Source organism: Camelus bactrianus, chromosome 13 (assembly GCF_048773025.1).
Source record: "Camelus bactrianus isolate YW-2024 breed Bactrian camel chromosome 13, ASM4877302v1, whole genome shotgun sequence".
Lineage (NCBI taxonomy): Eukaryota > Metazoa > Chordata > Mammalia > Artiodactyla > Camelidae > Camelus > Camelus bactrianus.
In genome coordinates this window covers 27,458,487-27,486,453 of record NC_133551.1, presented here as the reverse complement: position 1 = coordinate 27,486,453, position 27,967 = coordinate 27,458,487, and the positions used below count along the sequence as shown (strand labels likewise).

Genomic DNA, 27,967 nt, shown 5'->3' with positions numbered 1-27,967 from the left:
TGACTCCCATAGTGATTAAGTCACCAAATCCTGCCAGTTTTACCTCCTAAATGTATGTGAAGTCTGTTTCGTTCTCACTGTCCCACTTTACCATCTTAATTTAGTGTCTTGCCTCTCTCTGCGACTACCTAACATAGCCTCCTAATTGGTCTCCTGGTCCCTGTTATGGCCGCCACCATTCCCAAACCCATTCTCCACAAAGTAGCTTTAGCACTCTTTCTAAATTGCAGATATGACTAGATTACTCTTCTATAAGACACTTCTATTGATCTAAGATAGAATGTAGGCTCCCTAACACAGCATTAAAAGTCCCCACAATTGACCACCTACACTTCCATCCCATCTGCTCATCTCCCAAAGATGATTTGCACTTTTTTAACTTTTTAGTCTAGATATTGAAAAACTGCCTCAAATATTTAATGCTATTGCACCATCTCTATGACTCTATTATTTCCTCTGCCTAAATCATCTTTCACACCTCTTTTCACCTGGTTCAGTCTTACTTATCATTCAGAACTCAATTTAGTATTAAAAACTCTTGACCGTTATATTAAAATATTTATCAAGTTTTCATTTTTAACAATTAAACTTTTTAAGCATGAAGAAAATAACATGAGACAACAATATGCCCGCTGTAGAGATAAAAGTGTTAGCATTTGTTATAGACACAACACTCCAGTTTTTTTTAATGAATAAAACATTACAGAAACTTGTAATTTCTCTTCACCATCCCTTTTTCCTTGCTCTCAGAGTTAAGTGTATTAAAAATTTCAATGACAGGCTAACACATTGTGTATATTATTCTACAAGTTTTCATTTTACGTTATGTTTCTAAATTGTGTCCTTAATGATCAATGTGAATCTAATTGTACCAGCAAAGTACCAGAGTTCCCATTGCTCCATATCCTTGCCAGCACTTGGGGTTATTAAACATTGTAAATGTTGTCCAATCAAAGGACTGTATTAGGGTAGCCTGATATTTTAATTTATATTTCCCTAATCACCAGTGAAGTTGGCATTTTTTTTCACTTCATTGTATTAGCAAATATAGAGTATCTTTCTCTATAAATTGCCTTTTTTGGTCAATTTTTATTTTGGATTATTTGACTGTTAGGTGGGATTGTTCTGGTGATTTGAAAGACTTACATACTGTGAACACTAGTCTTTGTTGGTTAAATGGGTTACAAATATCACTACCAATTTGTGGTTTGTCTTTTCACTTTGTTTGGGAGGCCATTTATCATAGAGAAGTTGCCAATTTTAATGTACTTAAGTTTTATCACTCCTCTTTTTGACTGTATTTTTATAGTTTATTTAAGAATTTCTTTTCTATGCTATTATCATGAAGATAACTTGTCTACATTTTCTTCCAAAACTATTAGTTTTTCTTTACATATTTAGGCTTTTAATTCATTTGCAGCTTATTTTTTGTGCTATATATTATCAAAATTTCTTTTTTCCACATGAATAGATGACTAATCGTTTCACCAACATTTATGATATAGTCTCTTGTTTTCCCGCTACTTTATAATTCTACCTCTTTTACCTTTATCTTTGAAAAAGTAACTTCTCTGTTCAGGAAAGAACCCTCCCCGCCCCATCCTGTCAGGCCAGGTCTCCAGGGAAGGATGTAAAGCATGATAGCGCTGCTTTAGAAGTGCATAAACCTTGTACCAAGCCTTTCCGCAGTGTGTCCTCCCCTACACAGGAGAGCCAAGTTAACGTCTCTCCTGCTCTCTCTGAAATGGGGCTCTCTGTGGTCCCTCCAGCAACCTTCCCTCGTGTCTCTGGAGCAGCTGCTTCTGCCTCTGCCAACAACAAACAAGACACTTTTTCCAAATTCTCTGTCCTGCTCCATCAGCTTACTTGACTGTTCTTGTGCCAACATCACATTGTTCTAATCACTATAACTTCATGTTAGGTTTTATTATCCAATAAGACAAGTCCTCCTTCTTTCTTTTTAAAATGTGTCTTGCTGTTTTTGGTATTCAGTTCTTTATAAACTTTAGGTTAAATTGTTGAGGTTCACAAACAATCTATTAGAATTTTTTTATTGGCTTATATTTAAAGATTAATTTAGAATGAATTGATATCTTTGTGATAGTAAGTATTATAATTCATGAACATAGTATTTACCTTTATTTCAGTCTTATTTTGTATCTTTTAATAAAGTTTTGTGATTTCTTTCAAGATCTGCACACATTTCATTAGACGTATGTCTAAGTAGTTTAAGTTGCTAGTTTTATAAATTATATTTCTTTTAAAAAGGATTTTTTTTCTAATTTTAGTTAGTGCCAAATAGCAACTTTATTAATTTTGATATTTTGATCTTACATTCAGCCACAGTGCTAAATTATAAATTTTAATATATAACTGGTAGATCCTTTTGAATTATTGTGTATAAAATCATTTGCATATGATGGTTTTATTTTTCTTTCCCATCCTTGCACCCTTATACCTCCTTAAATCACTTTTTCATAAGTTACAATTTCCTGGGAAATAATCTATTTCATCATCCAGATGTTCAATTTTATTGTGGAACATTGTCCACAGGCTTTTCTTGCATGTTTTATAAATCTCTACCATACCTGTGACTGTTTATTTCTTTGTATTCCTAACATTGTTTAATTGTTCCATCTATCTTGTATGTTTTTGTCCTCCATCCTGCCAGAGGTTTTTCTACTTTACTAATCTTTCAAATAATACTCTTTTGACTTATTAGTCTCAGTATTGGCTGGTTGATCGTTTCATTTCCAATCATTAACTTTTACTTTTCTACTTTATGCTGCAGCTATTTTATTATGCCCCTCCTACTTTCTTATAGTTTACTCCGTTGTCTTAGTATTCCAATACACTTGCAGCTTTTTTAGTTGTCATATTATTTTTATTGAAATACGTTGCAGACCACATGATGGCCTGGATGATTTCTCATTATTCACTGACTTTCACATTGTGGCCTCGGATATTGTCAATTTTTAAAATATCCTGTTGCTTATAATAAAAATACATATTCTCATATTACTGAGTATGGACTAGGGATCATCTAATAATATACTTTATTCTTCACTATATTATAGGCTTGTCCAGGACACATACTTTATCTTAGTGGTATCTATATACTTGGAACATTGAAAGCACCCAATGTTTGAAACATTTACCTACTAGAACATTGAATACAACTAATGAACTGAAACAAAATTAACTGGAAGTGAGATTTTAACCTCTTTTGTTCAATAAAGATTCTATTCTTTCTTTTAAAAAATAAATACATTAACTTTTACCTTTCTTGAGAGAAAGAGGGAAAGAGAAGTAGACAAATATTCATGCTGCTTGTAAATCACCCTTCCTCTCTGTCTTTCTTTTCCCCAAAATTACATACAGCAATCCATGGGGAGATCCATCAGTTTTCCATGCCAATGGATCTTTTATCCTTTATTCCTTAGAACTTAGTGCAACAGCAAAATAAAAAATCCTATATCCATCAGAGAAAATGCATTTTATGATGGTCTGTTGTCTGAATAAATAGTCTATGGCTGTTTGCAGAGCTGGTACATGGTCATAATGAAGTAAATTGTATTATATGATAAAGCAGGATAATGAATGGTAAGGTTTAATTAGGCAGTGATTCAGTTTTAAGTCTGATTGTTGATTTGTCATAGCTTCAGAGAGACTATGACACTGTAATTCAAGGACTTTAATGAAAATGAATTAATGTGGAAGCCCTTCCTCATTCTGCAGCAATTAAGTGATTTTTCTCTCATCCTCTAAAACTTACTTCTATACAAGAATGGATTTGAGCAGCATCGCAGTGGGCAAAATCACTGTTGTTAGTTGTAACGAAAGGCAATCAGAGTTGAAGGAGTTATTATGTGTTTTACGAACTTGCCAATTATTCCACCCCTTCCCCAAATGCATGCAAAACACTGAAGACAAATGATATCCTCAACTTTCATTGAAGGGGGGTAGTTTCTCTCAAACACACTAGAGGAAGAAGATAAGAGCAACCAGTTATACGATTAAAATCTTTAAAATTTTGAGCGTATTAAGAGAAGAATAGAAACTCTGGTAGAGTACATAAATTCTTAGGGCAGTCTATTTTGGGATGGCTGACGTGGGTTAGGGAGAAAATATTACCATGCAGTTGTTCTCAAATAGCAATAAATGTGCTCTTTTATGTTTGGCAAATCATTAGGCCATTTGTTTAGAGTAAAGCTTATTATTTTGCTCTATTAAATGCCTTACTTTCAACACTTCTAATGTGCTATTTATCTGAAAATCAGTAGCACTTCCCTCACTATGAGACTATTTTCTGTTTCAACAGAATCTACTTCTGCTCAAGATTATAGTGTTAAAATGGAGAATTGACTCCCTCTGTTTCCATTAAAAAATAGGATGGCAAAAAAAAAAAAAAAAAAAAAAAACCAGATCTGTTCTCTTGCCACCTTCCCAGCTGGGTGCCAGGACTTTTAACTCTTTCTCATGTCTTCCTCAGGAAATAAAATCAGCAAATAATTACATGTGTTACCAGAACTTACTCAATGGGGGATAGAGCTTACAATCTGGTAATATATCTAAATATAAGGAAGGAAGGAACTGCTCCCACCCCCTCATCCTTCTGAAGTCTGTGTTGGGCTCTGTCACCTACACTGACAAATGTTCCTAAAGTCATAGCAGAGTCTCCTGCCTGTCTTCTGTGTTTTTGTAATTCCTGGAACTTGTAAAAGAACAAAATTGAACTGGTAATGAAGCACTTTGTGCCCTCTCATACTCACTCTCAGCTTCAGTATAAACTTCTAGAAAGCAAACATCTCTACCTTACACTGTTTCTAGACCCATGGTAGTCACTATCAAAATGCAGGCATAGTAAGTGCTCAACAAAGTGGTTGATTGAAAATGAAGGAAAAAGTCATTAGTCAAATAGGAAATAAGATGATTACATAGGTCAATTTCACATAATAGGGACTCAATATATTTACTGTTGAATCAGTGAGAAGGTGGAGAGGGCATCAGGTGTCATTTTAACTCATTGTGACCAAGTCAGTTTCATTCCTCTGTGAATGAACTCATCGTTAATCAAGGTCATAAAGACTTCTCAAAATTTTCTCCACATAGACGTATCCCAAAGGAAGAATCAGTTGTGTAACTGTCTCAAACTATTGATTATGTTACCGCATTTGGTTTTTCTCTTTGTAATACCACTAAAATAAGCCGAGTCTTGCAGGAGACCTTTAACTTCTTGCTTAGGTTCCTGCTGAGTTCTTAACTCCCTTTACTGGACTGGAGGTAAAGCAAATGATTCCAGTCTTGTTTGTTCTTCTTCCTCTTTCCTCTTTTTTTTTTTTTTTCCTTTCTCTCTCTTTCTCTCCTTAAGATATGACTGACCTGTACAGTTTCTTCCAAATTTACTAATCTAATTGCTGGATGTTTTTGCTTTCTACTGTACAAGAGATTTCCCACCTGAAACATACCTCTAATCAGTACTTCCTACTTAATACAGTATTGCCTCACTTACCAAAGATCCTTGGGAAATGTGGGTTTATACACAAAATAATTTTCCAAAAAAAAGAGGAGAGTTACCGTTCTCATCTTAGAAAAGGTAATTTAAATTCCAAAGTGTCTGTACTTAAGATCATGTGTTTTTTTCCATATTTGTAAAGAGTTTTATTACATTGCTTCAGAGTATTGATGCAAAAATATAATTAGATACAACTTAACAGACACTTGTGAGTTCTGTTGTTTTCCTCGGTCTGATCTAGGTACATCAAGAAATAGAATGCCATCTGACTCCATCCTCCTGTCTCTCCAGAACACTCCCTCTTATACCATTCCAACCCTCCTGGGACCCCACCAGAAGCACCAGTCTATTAATACCACCACTTATCATGAATTCTCTCAACCTCAGTGTTTGCTCTACCCTTTTTTCATGGCTTGACTTTTAGGGTCAATCATCAAATGACCCCCTAGACACCTTTGCTTTTCTCTCATGTCCCTGTGTATGCTCAGTAAAATTACAATGCTGGCTAAACCGAGCTCTATACCTGTGGCTGAAAGGATCCGGAAAAAAAGGATCAAAAAAATTGATCCGGAAATCAATCACACTAATTGATACGACTTCAAAATCATGATTGCAACTCTGAAGCCTTAATGCTTCCCCCAAATCGTGTTGTACTTCCTTCATCCATTGACTTTCCTTCTTTTCTGGTGACTATTTCACATGTTCTCTTCTGTCTTCAAACCGCCCACACCTCCTCTCCCATCTTCATGGCTGTTAATCCTACTCCACTGGGAAAATTAAAGCTCTCAAAAAATAATTTCCAACATGTCCTCATCCTCTCCTCATCTACCAGCATCTGCACCCATATTCTCTCATTTCTGCCTGTTAGTACAGATGAGCTACTGTTTCTCTCTAACCATCCTCTCTTGTCTACCCATGGATATCACTGTAGCAGTTCTCCTCAGTCTCTACCACATCATCAAGATTTTCCTCTCTACTTTTTAATTCGAATCATGCATATAAGCTGTTATTTCCTCTGTTCTAAAGAAAACTTCTTGGATCTTCTTCCCTTAATAAATAGTCCCTCAGCTGCTGATGGAGTTGTCTATATTCTCTATCTACAATTCACTTCCTCTCATCCTCTGTTAAACCCATCCCAGTCTGTAAGCCGTCTACTCCAAAATCATTCCAGTCGAGGTCACTATGATCTCCTTATTACTAAATCCAAAGGCAAGTTTTGGTTGTCATCTTACTTGACCTGTCAACATCATTTGAAACAGTTGAACAATTCTTCCTACTTTATATATTTTTTTCACTTGACTTCTAGAACTCAGTGCTCTTATTATTTCCTCCCATCTCACTGATTGATCTTGTTCAGTCTGCTATGTTGATTTTTCCTCTTCTCCTCATCCTTATTTTGGAGTACTTCATGGTTTAGTCCTTAGTCCTTTTTTCCTTCATTATCTTCATTTACATCTTTGCTGCTTACATTTTGTTTCATAGCTTAAATACTTATCTAAATGATAATGAATCCTGCATTGTAAAATCGACAGTCTAGACCTCTCCTAAACCTATCTGACATCTGCCCTTAGAAGTCTAACAGACATCTCAAATTACACATGTTCAGAGGTGAACTGTTTACCTTCCCTCCAAAACCTATTTCACATATTGTTTTTATCATCTAAGTTCAAGACCAGCTCTTTATTTGAGTTGCTCAGGGCAAAAAACCTGGAGTCATCCTTGATTTTCTTTTTTCTTTCATACTCTACATCCAGTCCATCAGGAAGTTCTATTCATCTTACCTTCAGAATGCACCCAGATTCCACTCACTCTCTTCTCCCTCCGCTGCTCGCATTCTGATGCAAGCCGCCATCAACTCTGCTAACAGTTTATTACAACGGCCTCTAATTGGCCTCCCTCTCAGAAAGGCCATCCTACTCTGGAGCCAGAGTGATCCTTTCAAATTATAAATCAGGTCCTATTACACTTATGTCCTTCAATGTCTTTTTCATTCAGAGTGAAAACCAAAGTCCTTGCAATGGCCTGAGAGACACCACAGGAGTAGACACCCTCATCTCCCCAATATACACACCCTTATTAGTTCTCTAACCTAGTGTTTTGCTACTCTTCTCTTCCTCACTATGTCCTAGCCATGCTGGCCTCCTTGCTCTTCCTAGAACACACCATGAATATTAAACTTTATAGCATCTTCAATGTCTATTCCCTCTGCCTGAAATTCTCTTACCTTCCACCCTCAGATTCCAAGTATCTATACTCCTATCTCTCTCACCATCTTTAAGTCTTTTCTCAACTACCATCTTCCCAATCAGTGAGGCTTACCTTAATCACCCTAGTTAAGTTTGACATCTTCAGGCATTTCTGATCTATCTTTATTGTGCTTTAATTATATTTTCCATAGCATGTCTCATTGCTGAAATACTATTTAATTTTTATATTTTACATTTATATTAATTATCTCTATGGTTTATTGTATGTATTCCTTTGCCAGAATATAAGCTCCACAAATGAAGAGAACGTATCCATCTTTCTCACACTGTATCCTCAATGTTTAGTACAATCCCTAACACAGAGTAACACTCAGTAAATATTTATTGAATATATAAATGATTTTTCCCTTCCAGGGATCTTACACTTATATATCAGAGAACCATATAAGACAAGATGATAAAGCAATTATTTCTCAACTTATAACTATATGCTATGGCTCATTATTTTTCAGTCTTATTTAGCTTCAGATAGAATACAATCTAAAATGCTAGCCATTAAGAAAAGAAAGACATGGACTAAAATAGTTGAATAAATTTCATTCAGATGATAGATTTAAATTATTTATATGGATAATATTTAGACAGGATTTAGACTAGAGAGTGGATGGGGACAGGTAAAAAATATAACATTAGATAAATAAATTCAGAATGTGAGATTAAAGGATAGCTTATATGTTATGGAAATGTCACACTCAGATTTGCTTTTCAAGGCTCTTCCATTTGTGACATAAGAGTCAATGTTGCTATTGCTGTTGTCAGATCCTGTATTTGATACTGACAAAATTGTTTGCCACATTTAGATTTCGTACTTACCCATTGTATTGAGAAAAAAATTTGCTTTCATACATTAATATCAACTTAAAACCAACTGAAACCTAACTCAATTTTAATAACACTTTAGTTTTGGTTTTCATGTTAACATCAATAATCTTATAATTAAAGTTGAAAACTATATTAGTCACAGATTTAAGATTCCCCTATCAAGACTTGGTTGTCTGCATTAGTAATAGACAGAGTGGTCCAAATAAAAACAATCAACTGAATATACTAAAACTTAAATTTAGCCGTGACTTTCAACTTCTCCCATGCTAGGCAGGAAAGATCCATATTTGATAATTTCAGAATTCTCTCCTCTCCCTTCTCTGGTGGTAGAATGCCTGACAATGGTCAAATGGAGGCAGCAGGAAATAGAGGAATTAAAACCCCACAGAGTGGATTAGTTCTTGAATAATCAAAAGTTGAGCAAGCAGGAGCTTTTTCAGCCTAATTTTTTTGAAAACGGGAAGGGCCAAGAAAACAATCAGATAAAGTGATCTATTACATCTTTTCTTCTTCAAGATATTAATATTATGTTAATACAATTTTGAGTAAGTCCATTGCATTGAAAGTTTTGTTTCTAAGGTGTTTTAAGTTTAAAATGCAGAAATGTTATTTCTCATCTGACAGTATTTCTGTGGACACATTCAGAATAGATTGTATGGAATAGTTACGGAAGTAAATGTATCGAGAAAATGTTACCACAGTGTCCTAATTTGAAGGGTAAACATTTATCAGTATCATCTGCTATTTGTGAATGGGGCAGTTGTCCATTTTTTAAACTAAATGCATCATTTTGCCTATAAAATATAGTACTTCCCATGTAGCTATTTTAGAGTACAGTCCTTATTGGCTGTTATGCGTAGGTTAAAATCTAAGCTAAATACAATGATCTTGAATCTCCAGAGATTCCCAAAAGAATTGAACTTGTGATGCCTCTAGAAGAGAGTTCCTTCTTTGTTAGAAAGTTTATGTGATGTCTCACCTGACAAATAGGGATTAAAACTTAGGTTGTATGACCTCCAAATGCTTGAATCTATTTTATACAATGATCACAAGTAAAAATGGCTGGAATAAGATATATTGTTAAAATGAAGATCATTTATCATCCTATTTCTGGATAAATAATTTGAAAATTAAAACAAAGTCAGTCTTAAAAAATGTGTGTATATGTACGAAGTTTTTTAGAATTGAAGGGTACGTGTGTGTATTTTTATATACATCAATATATATACACAGATATATAACCTTTTTTTAAAATAAATCAAACACTGTTTCAGAGGACCAGACAGGCCAGTCTCAAATATTCATTAATAAAAATATGGGCTCCACAATAAAATCCAACACAATTTTAGCAAGAAAACATAATAGAGTAAAAAAGGAACAAAAGATATGGTGGTAAAAAAATTTGGTTACATCCCACCGCTATCCGTTCCCATCTATAAACACCCATTAGGTATTTAAATAAGTCACCCAATCTTGGTGAATGTGTGGTTCTTCATCCATAAAATGAAAATAATATTGCCTAATATATCTTCCTCACAGGGTTATTAAGAGATTTAAATTATTTTACACTGTGGCATAATAAAGAAGTGTAAGCTAACTCTCCTCTTTATTAATACATGAATTTTATCTAGTATTTATTAGGTCCTTATTAAGTGCCTGACATGACACTAAGTGCTTTACATTCATATTATCAAATACTCAGCACAACCCTTTGAATTAAGCAAGAAATAAGTAAATGACGTTCAAATATATCTGACTAAGATTACATGGCTAGTTAAGTGGCAATCCTAAATTCAGTCATCCTTCCAACCTGTGTTTTTAACTACCATGCATACTACTTCTCCATGTTTAGACTGAACTACCAGTTGAAGATATGCTGCAAGAACTTTTCCTAAAGTGTGAGGCCCATATATTAGTGCACACAGTAAATAGTATATAGTCCCATGACAATCTATTCTCCCAAATGTGTTCCAACTTTCATAAGCAATTAAGATAGCTATTAAAAAACTCTACAAAAATACAAAAATATTGCTCAGCATAGACTGGTTATGTATGTTAATTTATATATTTACATTATAATATACAAACATATATATATTTACTTCCCGTCTGCAAGAGCATTTATCTTAGCTATTATGTTGATTAAATATTGAGATCTTCTTTCAGCACACTAATTGCTACCTCTTTGCTGTTCACTTAAATAGATAAGCCTTACAAACTTACACAAGCCAGCTCATTCTGACATGACTCTTTTGTGGAGGGACACCCTCTGCTTTTATTTGTTTCTAATATTATAGATGACATATATGCAGCACTTTGTGCCAATTACTTTATCTGCATTATCTCTTTCAATCCCGACTGCAACTCTCTGATGAAGCCATTCATTTAATAACCATATTTCAGGGTAGGAAAGGAAGACAATGAACATTTAAATAACTTGCCTAGGGTTACCCAACCAGTAAGGTGATAAAGTTGGGACTCCATTTTAATCCAGTAGACTCCGCTCCAAAGAATTTTAAGTTTAAACTGTAAACAACATGATACAAGTTTTTAAACAAATAATGTGGTAGCATTTTCACCACAGCAGGGAAGCCCATTTTCAGTAGAAGATAAAGACATGCAGTCTTTTCTTTAAAATTGGACTTTAATTTGCTTCCGTGTCTTGGTTTACACATAATTTAAGGAACGCTCATCCTGAGGCAGGCACCTGTGGAGACAAGGCATCAGGCACACCATGTGTAACGAGCCCAGATTGGTGACCGAACAGAAAATACTAAAGGGAGAAACGAAAAAGCCTTATGCCCTCACTGGTGGCAGATGTCCAAAGTGAATATGAATACTAAGGGGAAATGTTGAGGATAGAACAAGGGTTAGCGTTTTGATTTCTTTGCCATTTTTTTAACATCCAGTTAATGAGCACAGCTCCGGGTGTTATGACCTTTCCAGGAAAAGAGAATTGGCCTTTCTCATTCAATTCATACATAATATGGCACTCCCAGACTGCCTTGGGTTCTCATTAGGAAGCAAACATACTTCAGCAGTAATTTTAGAGCAGCATCATTTCTGGTGAAAGTTCTCCTAGGGAGAAGTGGCCTGAGAACCATCCCCACACCGTCTTTTGCACTCTTACTTTGCAGTGCTCAACAGCCAGTTTGCTTTGCCTGTCTTCCTGCTGCTTCATGGGCTTCGAGGTCCTGTGGTCAAGGTGCTCTGGGTCAGTGGAATCCAGGAGGGTGGAGGGTTTTCTTTCTCGATTATCTGCCATCAAAAAGTTCAAATAAATTCTGCCACAAAAATGTTCCTTATCCTCTGTCAGATCTGAAGTCCTTGGCAGGACTAGTACTTTATGGACATGTTTGTACCCTTTAATAGTTTCAAAAATTGAGAGCAGACAATACTGCAGGCTTATAGGAATGGCTTCATATAGCTGTTTTCTCTAATAACTTTTGGAGGGTTTATTACGGTCATCCCTCAGTGTCTGTGGCAGACTGGTTCCAGAAGCTTGGCACATACCAAAATCTGCAAGTGCTCGAGTCCCTGCTATAAAATGATGTAGTATTTACATATAACCTACACACACCACCTATATACTTTAAATCATCTCTAGATTACTTAATGCAGTGTAAATGCTATGTAAATAGTTGCCAGTGTGTGGCAAATTCAAGTTTTACTTTTTGGGACTCTCTGAATTTTTTTTAACTATTTTTAATCTGCCCTCTGTTGAATCCGTGGATGTGGAACTCGTGAATCTGGAGAGCCAAGTGTGTCTTTAATTCATTTATGTCGATCGATTGGAAATATCCTCCCATCTTTTATTCCTCTGACCGTCACATGTGTGGATTAGGTTTGTGGCTTATACTGATTCTCAGTAAGAAAAACTTGTGCTTTGCTGTCACATGGCCAGCAGCACAGCTGTGACAGCAGATGAGCAGTTCCCTGAGGCAGCCAGCCAGGCTGGCTACCTCTGAGACTCCAGAGAAGACCCCAGGAAGGGCTTCTCACCTCTTCACCCTCTCAGACAGATGCAGAGCTACGCTCTGTGCCAACGAGGAAGAATCACATAAAATGTGTCAGAGCTTCTTGTTAGTTTGGGAATATCTATTCGTTTTGTGATTTGTCCTTAGGTATTTTTCACATGTACCTGTTCAGTCTTCCCAGTCTTATAAATGAAGGAAGCAAATATTTTATTCCCTGTTTTCTTATAATCTGCTGATTTCTTCTTTATTTAGTAGCAGCACTATAATTAAATAAACCCAACTATTTTTATTTCTTCAGATTAGTAAACAGCCAAGATCTGCCTTATGCTAACTTATTCTCAATTTTATATCTAATTTGAAATTAGTACAATCATAAAATATTATTTAACATTCAAATTTTATTTTTAAAATGTATATATATATTATTTGACACTAAAGTATTATATTATTAAGTTAATATTGTTACTTATGATTATCCTTATGTTTACACTGTGTGTTGATTTAATTATTCTTAATATTAGAACTACCATTTAGTATATTTTCATGTACCTTTTTTTTTTAATTTTAGGTGTACAAGAATTTCCAGAAAACATAAAGTGCTGTAAGTGTTTAACAATTATTGAAGCCAGTGTCAATCCCATTTCTAAGTGAGTATGAGTGATTACATTTTATTTATACTTATGTTTCCATTGGATAATATGTATCAAGATAAAGGAAACTCACATAGTAAATGAATTTTAAATACTATATTTAAAATTCAATTTAATAGAATAATGAGAAAGGAATAATCAGATCAGAATAGTTCAACAAAAGATGATTAAAAATGTTGCTGAGTAACAATGAAAGCCTGATTGGCACAAGATAGCATTATCTTGAAGCAAACCATTTTTTGTGGATCTCAGGCAACATTCCATGGAAGAGCAACTAAGAAAATAGTTATTAGTTATGGTCATGCTGGAAAATTAGGTTCTGATGAAAGTTCAAGAGAGTGAAAGAGTATAAGGTGCATGAAAATAGCTGACCACGTGGTTCAAACTGGAAAGTGAATTAACTATGATCAGAAAAAGGGAGTATTTGTGTACCAGAGATTATAGGAAGGGTAAAAAGCCAATTCAGTGAGGTTAGTCGAATGGAAGACGTGGATAGTAAAGATGCTATGATCAGAAATAGGACATTTGTGTTTCATGATCTGTTGGTAGAGAAATGCCATGGGAACAGAAGACCTAGCATGTGACACATGTTTCACGTTATGTCATAGTGATAGAGTGTACTGTGGCATCGAATAGTTCAAGAAACCTTGAAGTGAATGGATTGGGTGAGCCATGAACCTAAATGCTAAAGTCACTTAACAATGGAAGTGGACGTAAAATCTGGAAAGTTGTAGTAATATTGGAAGTGGTTGAAACCAATCAGTGAAATTGGGATGCAGATAATGAGTTGCAAAGAAAGACTGGAATTTTAATTATACAAAACCTGACAGTAGGATTTGAGAAAAATCCCTCAGTCCCTTGTCCACATGAAATTAGGGAGACTGGGAGGAGACAAAAGGAAGTTTATCAAAGGAAATTTAAAGGGAAATTTTTCACCAGTGAGGTTGAGGAGAGGGAGCAGTGAGGATGGTTTCTATATGGATCATGAGAAGCTGCTGTAGATGATACTGGAAATGAAATAGAATGTAAAAGAATGAGATAGAAGTTTAGCTGAGTCTCTTTGCAGAGAATGGTTTGTGAAATAATTTGAGGCCTGTAGTAGACAGTGTGGAACATGAAGCAATAAAATATGTTTGAAAGATATAACTTTTCTACCTCAAAAGTAGAATATGAGGGAGGAAAAAATCCTGTGAAAAGCATTCCCCAAAACGCTTAGACCAGAATGCAATTTTCTCAAAAAAAGAAATAAATATTGCTAACTTACCACATCAAAACTACAGCCGTGTCCTTGGCTTAAGTCATAATGTAAGGCAGATGATGAATTGTTTTGATTTCTAGTTCTTTAATTCTAATAATTCACCATAATAGGAATCATGGTCAGATCTTTGGAAGTGAAAGTCAGATGATAAATTACATCTTTAAAATGCTTAAAATCCATAGTTTTATTGGCTATGTCTCTGAATTCCTTTCATATATTTAACTTTTTAAGAGATGAGTAAATACTATATCCCTGAATTCCTTTCGTATGTTTAACTGTTTAAAAGTAAATAAATATACCGATTTCATCAAAAATGCCTAACACTAAAAACAAGTTTGGGAATTCATTAAGGAATTACTCAAAAGAAAAGTCAACATAAATAGTATACCAATTTTAAGTTCAGATTTTTTAAAAATATAATTTACACACAATAAAATTCACTCTTTTAGATGTATGGCTCAGTGAATTTTGACAAATGTATACGGTCGAGAAACCACCATCATAATCAAGATAAAACTGATCTGATTTCTGTCCCTATGGTTTTGCCTTTTTCAAAATATCGTATAAATGGTGTCATACTTTGTGTCTTCTTTTATTTAACACAGTGATTTTGAGCTTTATTCAGGGCATTTCAAGAACTGGTACTAAGTTCCCATTTATTTCTAGGTAGAATTCCATTGTATGAATATAATACAATTTGTTTATTTATTCATCAGTTGATAGACATTTGTTTTTAGTCCGGGGCTATTGTGAGTAAAGTGGCTATAAACATTTGTATACAGGTGTTTGTGTAAGCATGTTTTCACTTCTATTTGGTAAACACCTAGGAATAGTTTTCTGGGTAGTATGGTACATGTTAGACTTTATAAGAAATTTCCGAGCTATTTTCCAAAACAATTTTATTGTGCATTCCCACCAGCAATTTATAACAGTTCCCATTGTTCCTCATTATTGTCAGCATTTGGTACTATCAGTTGTTTATTTTTCTATTGTAGCTTGTCTAATAGACATGGTATCTCATTGTCATATAACACTGTGGTTTTACTTCACAGTTCTGATGTCAAATTAGCATCTTTCCACATATTTATTTACTGTCTGTTCTGCTTCTTTGGTAAAGGTTCAAATTTTTTGTTCATTTTTGTTGACTTGTCTTTTTAGTGTTGAATTGTAAGAATTATTTATAAATTCTTGCTGAAAGTCCTTCATCAGGTACTTATTTGCAAATAATTGCTCCTATGACTTATCTTTTCATTTCTTAAACAGTGACTTTCAAAGATAAAAAGATTTTCACTTTGACTAAGCCCTATTTATATTTTTTTTATGGTTTGTGCTTCTTTTCCCTAAGAGATCTTTACCAAATTCATAGTTATAAAGATTTTCCCTTATGCTTTCCTCTGGAACTTTTATAGTTTTGATTTTACACTTAGATCTATGATCCATTTAAAGTTAATTTTTGTATATAAGTAAGATGTGAGGGTCATAGTTCTTTTATTTATTAATTTTTTAAATTTTTATTGCATATGGATATCCAGTTGTTCCAGTATCATTTGTTGAAAAGATTATCCTCTCTTTGTAAAATTATCTTAGTACCTGTTTTGTAAATCAATTGGTCATATGTGTTTGGGTCCAATTCTGGATTCTCTATTTTTTATGTTAATCTGTATGCCTCTCCTTACATTCATTTTATACTACCTTAATTACTGTGGCTTTATAGACATTCATACAAACAAAGAATGTGAGTGCTTCAACTTTGTTCTTCTTTATCAAAATTATTTAGAGCAATTTTATGCCCTTTGCCTTTCCATATAATTTTTATAATCAGCTTGCCAATTTCTACAAAAACATAAAAACCTTATGGAATGTTGATAGGGATTGTATTGCATCTGTAGATCAACTTGGGCAGAATTGACTTGTCAAAAATATTGAGTGTTTCTATTCTGGGACATACTTATTTCTATAATTTATTTAGATCTTTTAAAAATTTTTATCAATGTTTTATAGATTTAAGCATACAAATATTATACAAGCTTTGTTCATTTTATTTGAAATGTTTCATGTTTGGGGGGCAATAACAAATGATTTTCTATTATTCAATTGTTTATTGTTGATATATAAAAATATAATTGATTGTTGTATATTGACCTTATATCCTGCAATCTCAACAAATTTGTTTACTAGTTCTAGTAAATATTTTGTAGATTTTCAAGGGAAGGCATGCAATTTTCTGTGTAGACTATCATGCCACTGGTGAATAAAGACAATTTTATTTCATCCTTTTCAATCTGTTAGTTAATTAATTATATATTTATTTAGCCTTATTGTCCTGGCTAGGACCTCCTGTACAATGGTGAATAGAAGAGGTGAAAACAGACATCATTGCCTTGTTCCCAATATTATAGAGAAAGCATTCAGACTTTCAGCATTATATATGATTATTACTTAATTAGTTGATTTTTTATACATGCCCATTATCAGGCTGAAGAAATTTTCAACACCCATTTCTCACTTCCTTTTGAGCTCTTACCAGCAAGGCTTTCAACATTTAGATTTCTACTTCCAAACTTTTTAAGAAAATCTAGGCTTTCTCTATGATGCTCTTCAATAGTTAGGCCATCTCTGACCACTTCTGGTTTGAAAACCACACCACGTTTTTAGGGATGTATTACAGCAGAATCCCAGTTCCAGATAACAAAATCTGTGTTAGTTATCTAATGCTGTATAAGAAATTACCACACACTTAGTGGCTTCAAACAACACAGATTTATTATTTGTAAGTTTCTGTGGGTCAGGCATGCTCTTGCTGGGTTCCCTGTTTAAGAGATCCATCAGGCTACCAGCAAAGCATCAGTCAAGCTGTATTCTCATCTGGAGGAGAATCCATTTTCCAGCTCACTCAGGTTAATAGCAGAATTTGTTTCCTTGCTGTTATAAAGCTGTGAGCCCCAGCTTTTTGCTGGCTGTCAGCTGGAGGCCACTCTTGGATCCTAAAGGCTGGTGCAGTTCCCAGCCAGGTGACCTTTTCCACAGACAGTTCACAACATAGCATCTTGTTACTTCAAGGCCAGCAGCTGAGTAGAGTGAATATCGTAGCAAGATGGAGTCATATAACATAATACAGTTAGGAGAATGATATCCTATCCTATTTACCGCATTCCATTGATTAGAAGCAAATCACCATCCTACCACTACTCAAGAGGAAAAGATTTACAACAGCATGAACTTTTGGAAATGAAGTTCATGGGGGCCACCTAGAAATCTTTGATATCTGTTTTGCTGAGATGTTTTATTATCAATGAATGCAGAATTTTGTCAAAGCTTTAAAAGAGAATCTTTTGATGTAATAATATGGATAAACCCTACCTGGTCATGAATTATTACTTTTTTTAAATAAATTAATGGCTCTGATTTGCTAATATTTTGTAAGGGATTTTCCCATCTATATTCATGAGACATACTAGTCAAAGATTTTTTTTTTCCTGTAACTTCTTTGTCTGGTTTTGGTTTCTAGGTAAAACTGGCTATATAAAAATAGTTAGTTGGGAAATGTTCTCTTCTATTTTCTGTAAGAGATTGTATACAATTGGAATTTCTTCTTTCCTAAATGTTGGAAGAATTTGCCAGTGGAACCATCTGCTCCTGGACTTTTCTTTACAGAGAGTTTTAATTACAAATTTAATTTTTATAATAATTATAGGGCTATTCAAATTACTTATTTTTTCTTGAGTGATTTTCTGGTAGTTTGTGTTTTTTAGGAATTTGTGCATTACATATAAATTTTCAAATTTATTGGCATCTCATTTTTTCATAATGTTCTTTTATTAGCCCTAAAATATCTATAAGTTCCCTAGTCATGCTCTCTGTTTCATTCGTGGTGTCAATAATTTGTGTCTTCTTTCTTTTTTTGCTTGATCAGTTATACTAGAGATTTATCAATTTTATTACTCTATTCCAAAAAACAGACTTAGGTTTCATTTATTTTTCTTCATTGCTTTTCTGTTTATTTTCTTTGATCCAAGAAATCTGCAAGGTAGTTCAGTCATGAAAGCCCTGGGATATGAAAGTTATAGTTTTAAGTATTATTGATTAGCTTTAGTTTTTGATGTGAACTTGATAGCATAGTCTGAATGCCTTAACCAAATCACTGGTGAAAATTATTACAATAAAATTGAAAATAACAACTTCTCAATGAGACAAAAAGGACCAACATTTATTGAGAATCTAGCATATCTCAGGTTTTTAGGACATTATTTCATTTTCATCTTCACAGCAATTGTGAAGTAAGTAAGTATTATCTACATACCTTTTTACATATGGGAATGAATAACAATAGTATTTGAATTCCTGGGCTCCTTTTATTATCTTTCACAAATTCTGAAGAAGCATTTTGGTTTTGGTTTAAATTAAGAGATATGTTTTGAAAACTTTGAAACATTCTTAATGCTCAACAACAAGGAAATTGCTATTAAATGATGGTATACCTACCGGATGAATATGAAGATTATATATAGAGTGACCATATCTCTGTTTGCTCAAGTCATCCCAGTTTATACCTCTTGATGTGGTGTGATTAATAATAGCTCCCTTTAACTCTCAAAAGTGTCCTAGTTTAAATGATAGATCATGTAGTCAGTCTTGTTATATAGCAAAGTTGAAAGATAATTACAAAGTAAAGGGAGAAATCATGATATGATACAAGTTTGCAGTAAAGTTAAAACAGTTAATTGGAAATTAGATCAAAAATAAATACATGAAATGATAATAATGGTTGGGTTAAGGAGGTGGAATTATGAACAATATTTTTCTTTCCTCATTTTCCAAATGTTCTCTGATAATGTTATGTTAATTTTATAATTTTAAGCTTAAAATTTAAAATATTTAGATGTAAAATATCTTTCCAATTAGAGTAGAAGATTTTATATTGGCTTCTTAATAACAACTTACAGAGCCTGTATTTTAATTTCGTTTAACTGTTCTATTGGAAGTCAAATGTCTATAATATGTTTCATTAAATTTCTAAAGTAAATGCAGTTAGAAAAGAAAAATGCTGAAACAAGGATGTCTGCAGCCAATTTTAATTTGCCCATTCCAACAATAGCATTCATAAAAATATTTAAATTAGTATTGTAGTTAATAGTGAAAAATCAGAATTAAAACAATACCAAGGAAAATAATACAATTGCTCCTGTTTAGTGAGTACTTAATATGGGGCAGGTTATCATTTACTCATTGGAACAACTCTGGAAGTGGATATTAGTATCATCACTTTACAGAGAAAGAAACTGAGTCTTCAAAGATTAAGTAATTTGTAGAGGTCACAGAGATAGATAACTGAAAGAACTGTGTTTCAAACTTAGGTCTTCCAACATCAGTGCCCACATGCTCAACTGTTAAACATTTTGCATGTCTGATTCTAGTAACCTTTCTGTATTGTAGTTTGAATATTCTACTTTTAATTTCAACCATTAATAAAATGAAAATGCTTCCTTCAAGAATTATTTACCTATATATAAAAAACATCTATACTTTGAATTTTTTTAAATTAATCAGTCACATGTGGAAAACCACCAGTTACTTTAGGAAAGTGAAAACATTTCATTAGAGTTCCCTTAGTGTAAAATGTTGGATTTCACTGAGTATGTTGGAGGAGGATAAAGAGAACCCATGATTCTCATCTTCATCAAGTTTATCTAGCTTGCTAAGGAATATCTTCTTACTCACAGGTCCTTGTACATTCCTTTGGAAATGGTGATGTTGACAAGTGGGACCTACTGACTATTTTTCAAATAATGTTTTCAGAGAAGAATACTAGATCATTGAGGAGATTAAAAAATTCCTTCTCCTCAAAAAATGTATAACTTATCCCAGGAATAGAAAATTCCCAACACTTAAACAAAACATAATTGTTAGAAGTATTTTGCTAAATCTATGAATATAATCTTTAGAGAAAGTGAATAAGAAGACATTAATTTTGAATTTATGTGCAGAGTAACTATTCAACAAATTCTTACTGAAGTAAATTGAAATAAAAATACTCATGCTGTTAAACGAGACATGCTGTATGAATATACCTTTTAATTCTACATTTTTAAAAAAGAAAGATTCAATATGAAATGACAGCACATCTTTGTTTATAACCAGGCTGAAACAACTATCTTGCTTTATATTCTGGTTTATTTTTTTCATTTAATTTATTTTTGGCAGTCCAATTTCACTATTGGAATCTACCCAACATAGTCAATTCTTAAATCCTTAGAGAAGTGTTCTGTAACAGCCAGATTTTCCTGCAGCATAAACTTTGCCAGGGAAGCAGCTCAAAGAAATATATTTTTGATCAAAGAAGTAGTACAATGTAAAACCATTTAGTGCATACATATATTGAGTAATAGACTAAGGTAAGCTGAGTAGTCGAAACATCCCTATAATTAGAAAATTAGTATTTTGAAAAGATTTTTATTTATTAATAGTTACAATGTTAAAGTAAATTATTAGATCAAAAGTTTTAACATTCTTCTCATTTTATACCTATTAATCTTCTTTTTTAAAAAATCATAAATGATTTCTTTTTTAGAATGACTGCAGGAACCAAAAGGATATTAAAGTAAGATAATAGGTAAATTGAATTAAAATCTATTGAACATCTGTGCCATTATCATGAAAACTATTATTCTATCAGGATGTGAACCCTAATGTATTATAACAAAGGGAAACATAGAGAAAAGCAAAAATCTCCAATAGATTTTTTTTAATCTAATAGGATAAAGTTCCAACCTTTGAATCAAACATTTAATATCCTTTAAATCCTGTCCTTTACTGATACTCTCAAATCTTAACTTCTAATACTCTCATACATAAAGAATCTCTCTAGAACTCATCTTCTCTTTGTCACCCACCTCAGGTGAATTCTTACCTCTACATTATAGAAACCCTCACTCCTCCCCTGCTGCCTTTCTCTCTCTTTTCTGCTTCTCTGAATCCTACCTCCCTTTGGGAACAAATTCATGGAAACATCCTCTATCTATGAAGGCATATATAAAGAATCCAACTCCAAAATATGGAGAGCAACAAGATATTGGCAGCAAAAATAATCAATATAAGATCAGTATCCTAAGGGTGTATAAAGAATTCATATAAATTGATATAAAAATATTAATTGTGTTCAGTTTGGATTACCTAGAAGGAAAGTTTAGAAAAGAATTCAAGCAATCTATTTAGAAAATGATCTCAGAAAATACCTGTTTAGGATATGTTGTTAAACTATTTACTAGTATTAAACACTAGACCTAAATCTTTCTGGGGAAATCTGGGAAACAATTGAAATATGTATCACAGAGTTGTCAAGCACAGTGGGTGAGGAAGCTGAGGTATTTATACTCCTGCTAGTCATTAGTGGAGAGCTATTCCTGAGGGACGTTAATGTGTTGTAACCAGCAATGTAATTTAAATAATTCTTGTACACCAAGATGCATGTTCAAAAATATTTGCAGAAGCAATGATTGAAATAGAAAAATAAGCAAAAATATAGAAACAACTGTGATGTTCATTAGCTGGAGAATGATAAATAAATGGTGGTATATTCATACAGTGGAGTACTATGCTATGGTGATCAGTCATCTACATTAAAATGAAAGAATTTCACAAATTTAATGTGAATTATTAAAAGCCTCAGAAAAATAGAAAGAAAAATACCATATGAGATTGCTCATATGTGGAATCTAAAAAAACCAAAAAACAAAAACAACAAAAACAAAGCATAAATACAAAACAGAAATAGACTCATAGACATAGAATACAAACTTGTGGTTGCCAAGGGGGCAGAGGGTGGGAAGGGAGAGATGGGATTTCAAAATTATAGAATAGATAAACAAGATTATACTGTGTAGCACAGGGAAATATACACAAGATCTTATGGTAGCTCACAGAGAAAAAAATGTGACAATGAATGTATATATGTTCATGTGTGACTGAAGGGTTGTGCTGTACACTAGAATTTGACACAATATTGTAAAATGATTATAAATCAATAAACAAATAAAATAAAATAAAATAAAATAAAAGTCTCAGAAAAATAGTATTATTTGACTTACAGAATGTTCAAAACCATGCAAAACCATGTGACTTTTTTTTAGGGGTTTAAAATAAGTGTGGTAAGACTCCTTAAAAAGCAAAAGAGTAAACATTCAGGAATCTGTGGAGTAAATAAGAAAGATGTAGTCAGAAAGGGACACCCAGAGGATTTTAAAAGTACTGGTTTTATTTATTGAATTATATTATGGATACATAAATACACTTATATACATAAAATATTTCATAACAAAAAATTGGGTAGAGAAAGAGAAATCATGGTGTAAAACTCAGATATAATGTTCCAGGAGTAGGAGGAAGAGCAGGAAAGTGATATATCAGAAGCCAAGGAGGAGAGAACAGTCAGTGAAGACAACTCTTGCCAGGCAGTGTGGGTTACAAAATGAAATGAAGTTAATGGAAAATTGAGACTGAACAGGTCAGCAGAGGCTTTGGCGAGTGCAGCTTCAGTAACAGAGTTGGGGTAGATGCCAGAAAGCAATGGCTTGAGAAGTAGTAAAAAAGTAGTGAGTAGAGGCAGCTCTTTAAATAATTTTGTCAGTAAATGTGATAAGGAGATGGGTGTAATCTGAGGAGACTACAAATTTGAACACTATTTAGAAGTATTCTGTAAAAGAACATAGTCTTGTCTAGAGCATAGATAAAGGCATTAAAAATGTTTAAATACAAATTTAATTATTAAAAAAATTCAGTATCTTGATAAGAAAAGTCCTTAAGTTAAATCTTGTTGATTAAAATGATTTAAATATTTCAAATAATTATTTTATCTAATTGGTAAGATTTTCCAAAAGAGTATTTTCTCAACTCTTTTAATGCCTCTTTAAGTCTTTAGGATTTTGTTAATTATTGTTTCTATGTACTTGCTCATTTTTAGTACACATGAATTGGACAAAATTGCATTATAAAGTACATATATGTTGAGCCTACATTAAAGAAATTATCAGTTAAGGGGACAAAATACTCCTTCCTTTTCATATTGGGCAGCTTTAGTCATCATTGTAACAAGCTGTGCAAATTTTAATGACTAAGTGAAAGAGGATAACATTATCTGGCTATTTTTATGAATATTCTATTGAGAAAGAACTTTAAATTTAAAATTACAAAACATGGCATACAACTTGAAATTTCCATTAAAGTATCTCACAGGTGCACATAAGTTTAGGGCAACAGTAAGAAATGATGTCGCTGATCTCAACATAGGAAAGCAGCATGGAGGTGGATGAGTGCCATTTATTTTAATAACAGGCAAAACTTTCAAGCTGTAACAACATGCTCAATAAATTCTTCCATTACTGTGCTACCAAAGGAGAGTTGAAAAATGTATTACACTTCTATTTTTTCTCCTTAGAGATACATATTTTGGTTCTGTTTCTATGGCAACATTGATGCAGTAACTAAACCTTTAACTCCTTTCTAGACTCCCCGATGGCTTCACGCAGCTTCTAAACCTGACCCAGCTCTACCTGAATGACGCCTTTCTTGAATTTCTTCCAGCCAATTTTGGAAGGTAAGAATAAGAATAAGAAATTTAAACAATACAATTTTATTTCACTTTAGGTAAATACTTTACTAGCACCAGTAGGTGAGACTTCAAAAGTGACCATTGTAATTAAAGATATCCTCATAATTACCCAATAAATGAGACTGTCAATTAATGAAACATTTTGCAAAAAAAAAAAAAAGTAAAATTAGCTCTGTACATGTCATTAATAATCAAATTCCAGATGAATTAGAGTTAAATATAGAGAATAAAATCAGAAATGATCTGGAGAAAATTGCACATGAATATTTTTGGCTTGAGTTGAAAAATACCTTTATATCAAAGAAACAAAAGAAAATATAATAAATGGATAGATAGATTTGAATACACAAGTGCTTTTAAAATAATATTTATAAATATTTTTAAAATTAATAATAAATAAAAAAATATTTCTAACATATAAAGAAAGGAAATTATATCCTGACATATAATGAATTCTTACAAATGAGTATAAAGACAAAGGTCTCATTAGAAAAAAATGGGTAAATGACATGTACGAGTAGTTCATAATAAATGTGCAAACTGAAACACAAAAAATGTTTATCATGGTAAATAATAAAAGCAATAAAAATTAATATGACAGTAAAGGGCCCTGTGCTCTAGCATATTACCAAAACTAAAACTGTTTACAGAGTATGAGGAAAGAGATAACCTCACACTGCTGATGAAATTGCAGAATGTTATATCCTCCATGCAGAGCATGTGCTTTAAAAGATTTGAAAATATTTGCAACAACTGCCTTTGTAATTTCTTTCTAGAAATGTACCATATCATCATATATTACACTAAGATATGAGCAGGGATATTTATTATTATATACAATATAAAAAATATGGAAGCACACATCTACTAGGAGATTGGTTGACTATATTATGGTACATCCATATGACAATACCAAAAAACAATCTATAATCTTGCCTAGAAAAATATTTTTTTAAATTCTTATGATAAGCTATGTTTAAAGCACATCATAGCTATATGTAAACTATGTTTCCCATATGAGTATGAATATGCATGAAATAAAAGACTATTTCCTTGGAAGTTAAATTCTGGTTGATTTTTATTTTCATCTTTGTATTTTCAGTATTTTCTAGGTGTTCTAGAGTGAAATTTTTTTCTTTCAGTTTTATTGAGATATTTTTGACATACAGTGTTGTATGAGTTTAAGGTATACAGCATATTAACTTATATTTATCTCAAAATGATTAGCACAGTTTAGTTAACATCCATTATTTCATATAATTACCAAAAAAAATGTTTTTCCCTGTGATGAGAATTTTTAGTATTTACCCTCTTAGCAACTTTCAAACATACTGTACAGCATACAGCAATCTTAATTCTAGTCATCCTGTTGTGCATTACATCCTCAGTACTAATTTATTTTATAAATATAAGATTGTATCTTTTGACCACTTCCATCAAGTTCTCCCACCCCCACACCCCCACCTCTGGTAACCACAAAATGGATCTCTTTTTCTATGAGTTTTTTTTTCTTTTTAGATTTCACATATAAGTGAGATCACACAATATTTGTCCTTCTCTGCCCAACTTATTTCACTTAGCATAATGCACTCAAGATCCATCTATGTTGTCACAAATGGCAGAATTTTCTTCTTTTTATGGCTGAATAGTATTCCATTGTGTATAAATACATATATACACACAGTTTCTTTACCCATTCATTTGTCAGTGGAAACTTAATTTGTTACCATATCGTGGTTATTTTAAATATAAAAAATACATCTTAAAAGTTAAAATATTTTAAGTTTATTGTCAACTGCATTTTTCTAAGCGACCATCTTTGAAATCATTCAAATAATAGACTGAGTATAACTCAACACCCATCTGTTGGCAGAAATTAATACATGATATTAAGAAGAACTCAGTGAAATAATGAAGTCTTAACAGGTAGCAGCCTCCATTTGCAAACAGAAATCACCTCAAAATTTTTCCCAAATTCCCTTACTGTTGCCAATCATGTTATCACAGTACCTATGAATACCATACATTTGGACAGTTTTGAAAATTCAAAGATATTCAACAGAGCATTTGCCTAGTTCCTAAATGAATTGATGCTTTATCATTTGTTAATATAAACCAGATTTTCCTTCTGGTACTGACCACAACACTACAAAGATGCTTTTGATTTATCAAGTCAGAAAATATTATCACCCTAAGACACACTTTTTTTGTCAATTCTCTTTTACTAGTCCTGTAATCTGGACAAGAAATTTGGGCAAACCAATAAAATAGTATCAAAATTCAATCAACTTGGAATTAGAATTCAATTTTATGTAAATTTTCTGCCAAAAAATGCTGTATTTTTTACTGTAATCTAAAAAGCTTTTTAACCTTCAGCTAGATAATTTAACAAAAGAATTTTTAAGATACTTTCCAAAACCTGAGATTTAGTGCCCCTAAAGGCCAAAATAAGTCATAAAATATTATCACAGTGGTATAAATATTGAGAAGATTTGAGATACATGAATTTTTAAGAAACTTATTTTACTAGTGATATACTCATGCTCTGAATAATTAAATCACTTTACTTCAAATAAAAAATTAGATTTATAAGATTAAAATTAAATTGGAAACTTGATAGAAGTCAAAACAAAAAGGAGAGGGGAAGTAAGCTTCCTAAAAGCACAGTAAATGCAGGACCTTGCAGGTGAAATAGTTCACATAGTGAGGTATTCCCAAAACACTAAGAATTTGGGTTAACTCAGTTAATATTTGTTCTAAAGTAGCCTCAAGAGAGTACATTTTAAAACTCAGTATAGACATTAGTAATAATAGTGTGTCCCAGACTGCAAACATTAACACGTAGTTCAGAGTGAAATGCATCCCCAGTCACGAACTGTAGGTAGACAGCAGAACCCATGAAGACCTCTCACCCCTTTCAGAGATTTCCCCAAACCCAGTGCTGTCATAGGGGACACGGTACTTTAGATTTTTAAATGTGCGTCCACTTGAAATATTCAGATGTTAATTTCAGAGCTGATGAAATATGGTATATCATAGCACTCTTCCCATTTTTCAGTTAAAGATAATAGTAATGTTACTGAGTCCAAACTCATTCTGCTCACTGCACGACAGGCAATGAATTGGGAGACGAGGTGTTAGGAAAAGGAATAGTGACTTTATTCAGAAAGCCAGCAAACCGAGATGATGGCAGACTAATGAACTGGGGAATCATCTTTCCCAAGCTAGAATACAGGCTTCTTTTATACTAAAAAGAGGAGGGGGTGGGGTTTGTTTTCGCAAACTTCCCGGTATAAGAATTCTTTGTTCTTGGAATCCTGCGTTCTTTCAGCAGTCCGTGTGGGTCAGGTCATGGTGCCTCTGAAAAACCTCCAACAAAACAAACGTTATTTTCTATTCTGCAACTTGTTATATTTATATGAGTGCAAAAGTGTTAATATTCCTAAGGGTCAGATCCTTGAGAATAGGCTATCCTGTATATTTCAGTCTATAGGCAGCATTCTTCTACAAAAGGTGCAGAGCTAGCAAGACTAAGCCTAGAAAACAAGGCACAGGGTTAAAGCCAAAAGAATAGATCTAATATACAGTCAGATTTGTTCTTTTCTGTTATATTAATAACTAACGTACTAAAACTTACAGTGTGCCAGACATTATGCTTTACATGTCTGACATCATTTAAAATTCTAAACCCTATAAAATTTGTACTATTATCACATATTCATTATAGATGAGGAAACTGAAGTTAGGAGGGGTTAATTAATTTGCCCAGTGTCATTGAGATAGAATATGAAAGAGTCTGGATTTCACCCAGATCTACCTGACCACAAGGCTCAAGCTTTTAACAACTATGCTATATTATATGCTTTACAAATCA

The 27,967-nt window shown here is 33.0% G+C and overlaps 1 protein-coding gene across 2 annotated transcripts in view; it reads left to right on the top strand.

Moving 5' to 3' along the window:
• Nucleotides 1–27,967, top strand: part of LRRC7 (leucine rich repeat containing 7) — a 428,908-nt gene that overhangs the window by 187,490 nt on the left and 213,451 nt on the right. For both annotated transcript variants that reach the window (XM_010963422.3, XM_045522878.2), the window contains exons 5-6: nucleotides 13,150–13,228; nucleotides 23,989–24,078. In XM_010963422.3, coding sequence (XP_010961724.3) covers nucleotides 13,150–13,228; nucleotides 23,989–24,078 — 169 coding nt within the window. The remainder of the gene's footprint in view (nucleotides 1–13,149; nucleotides 13,229–23,988; nucleotides 24,079–27,967) is intronic.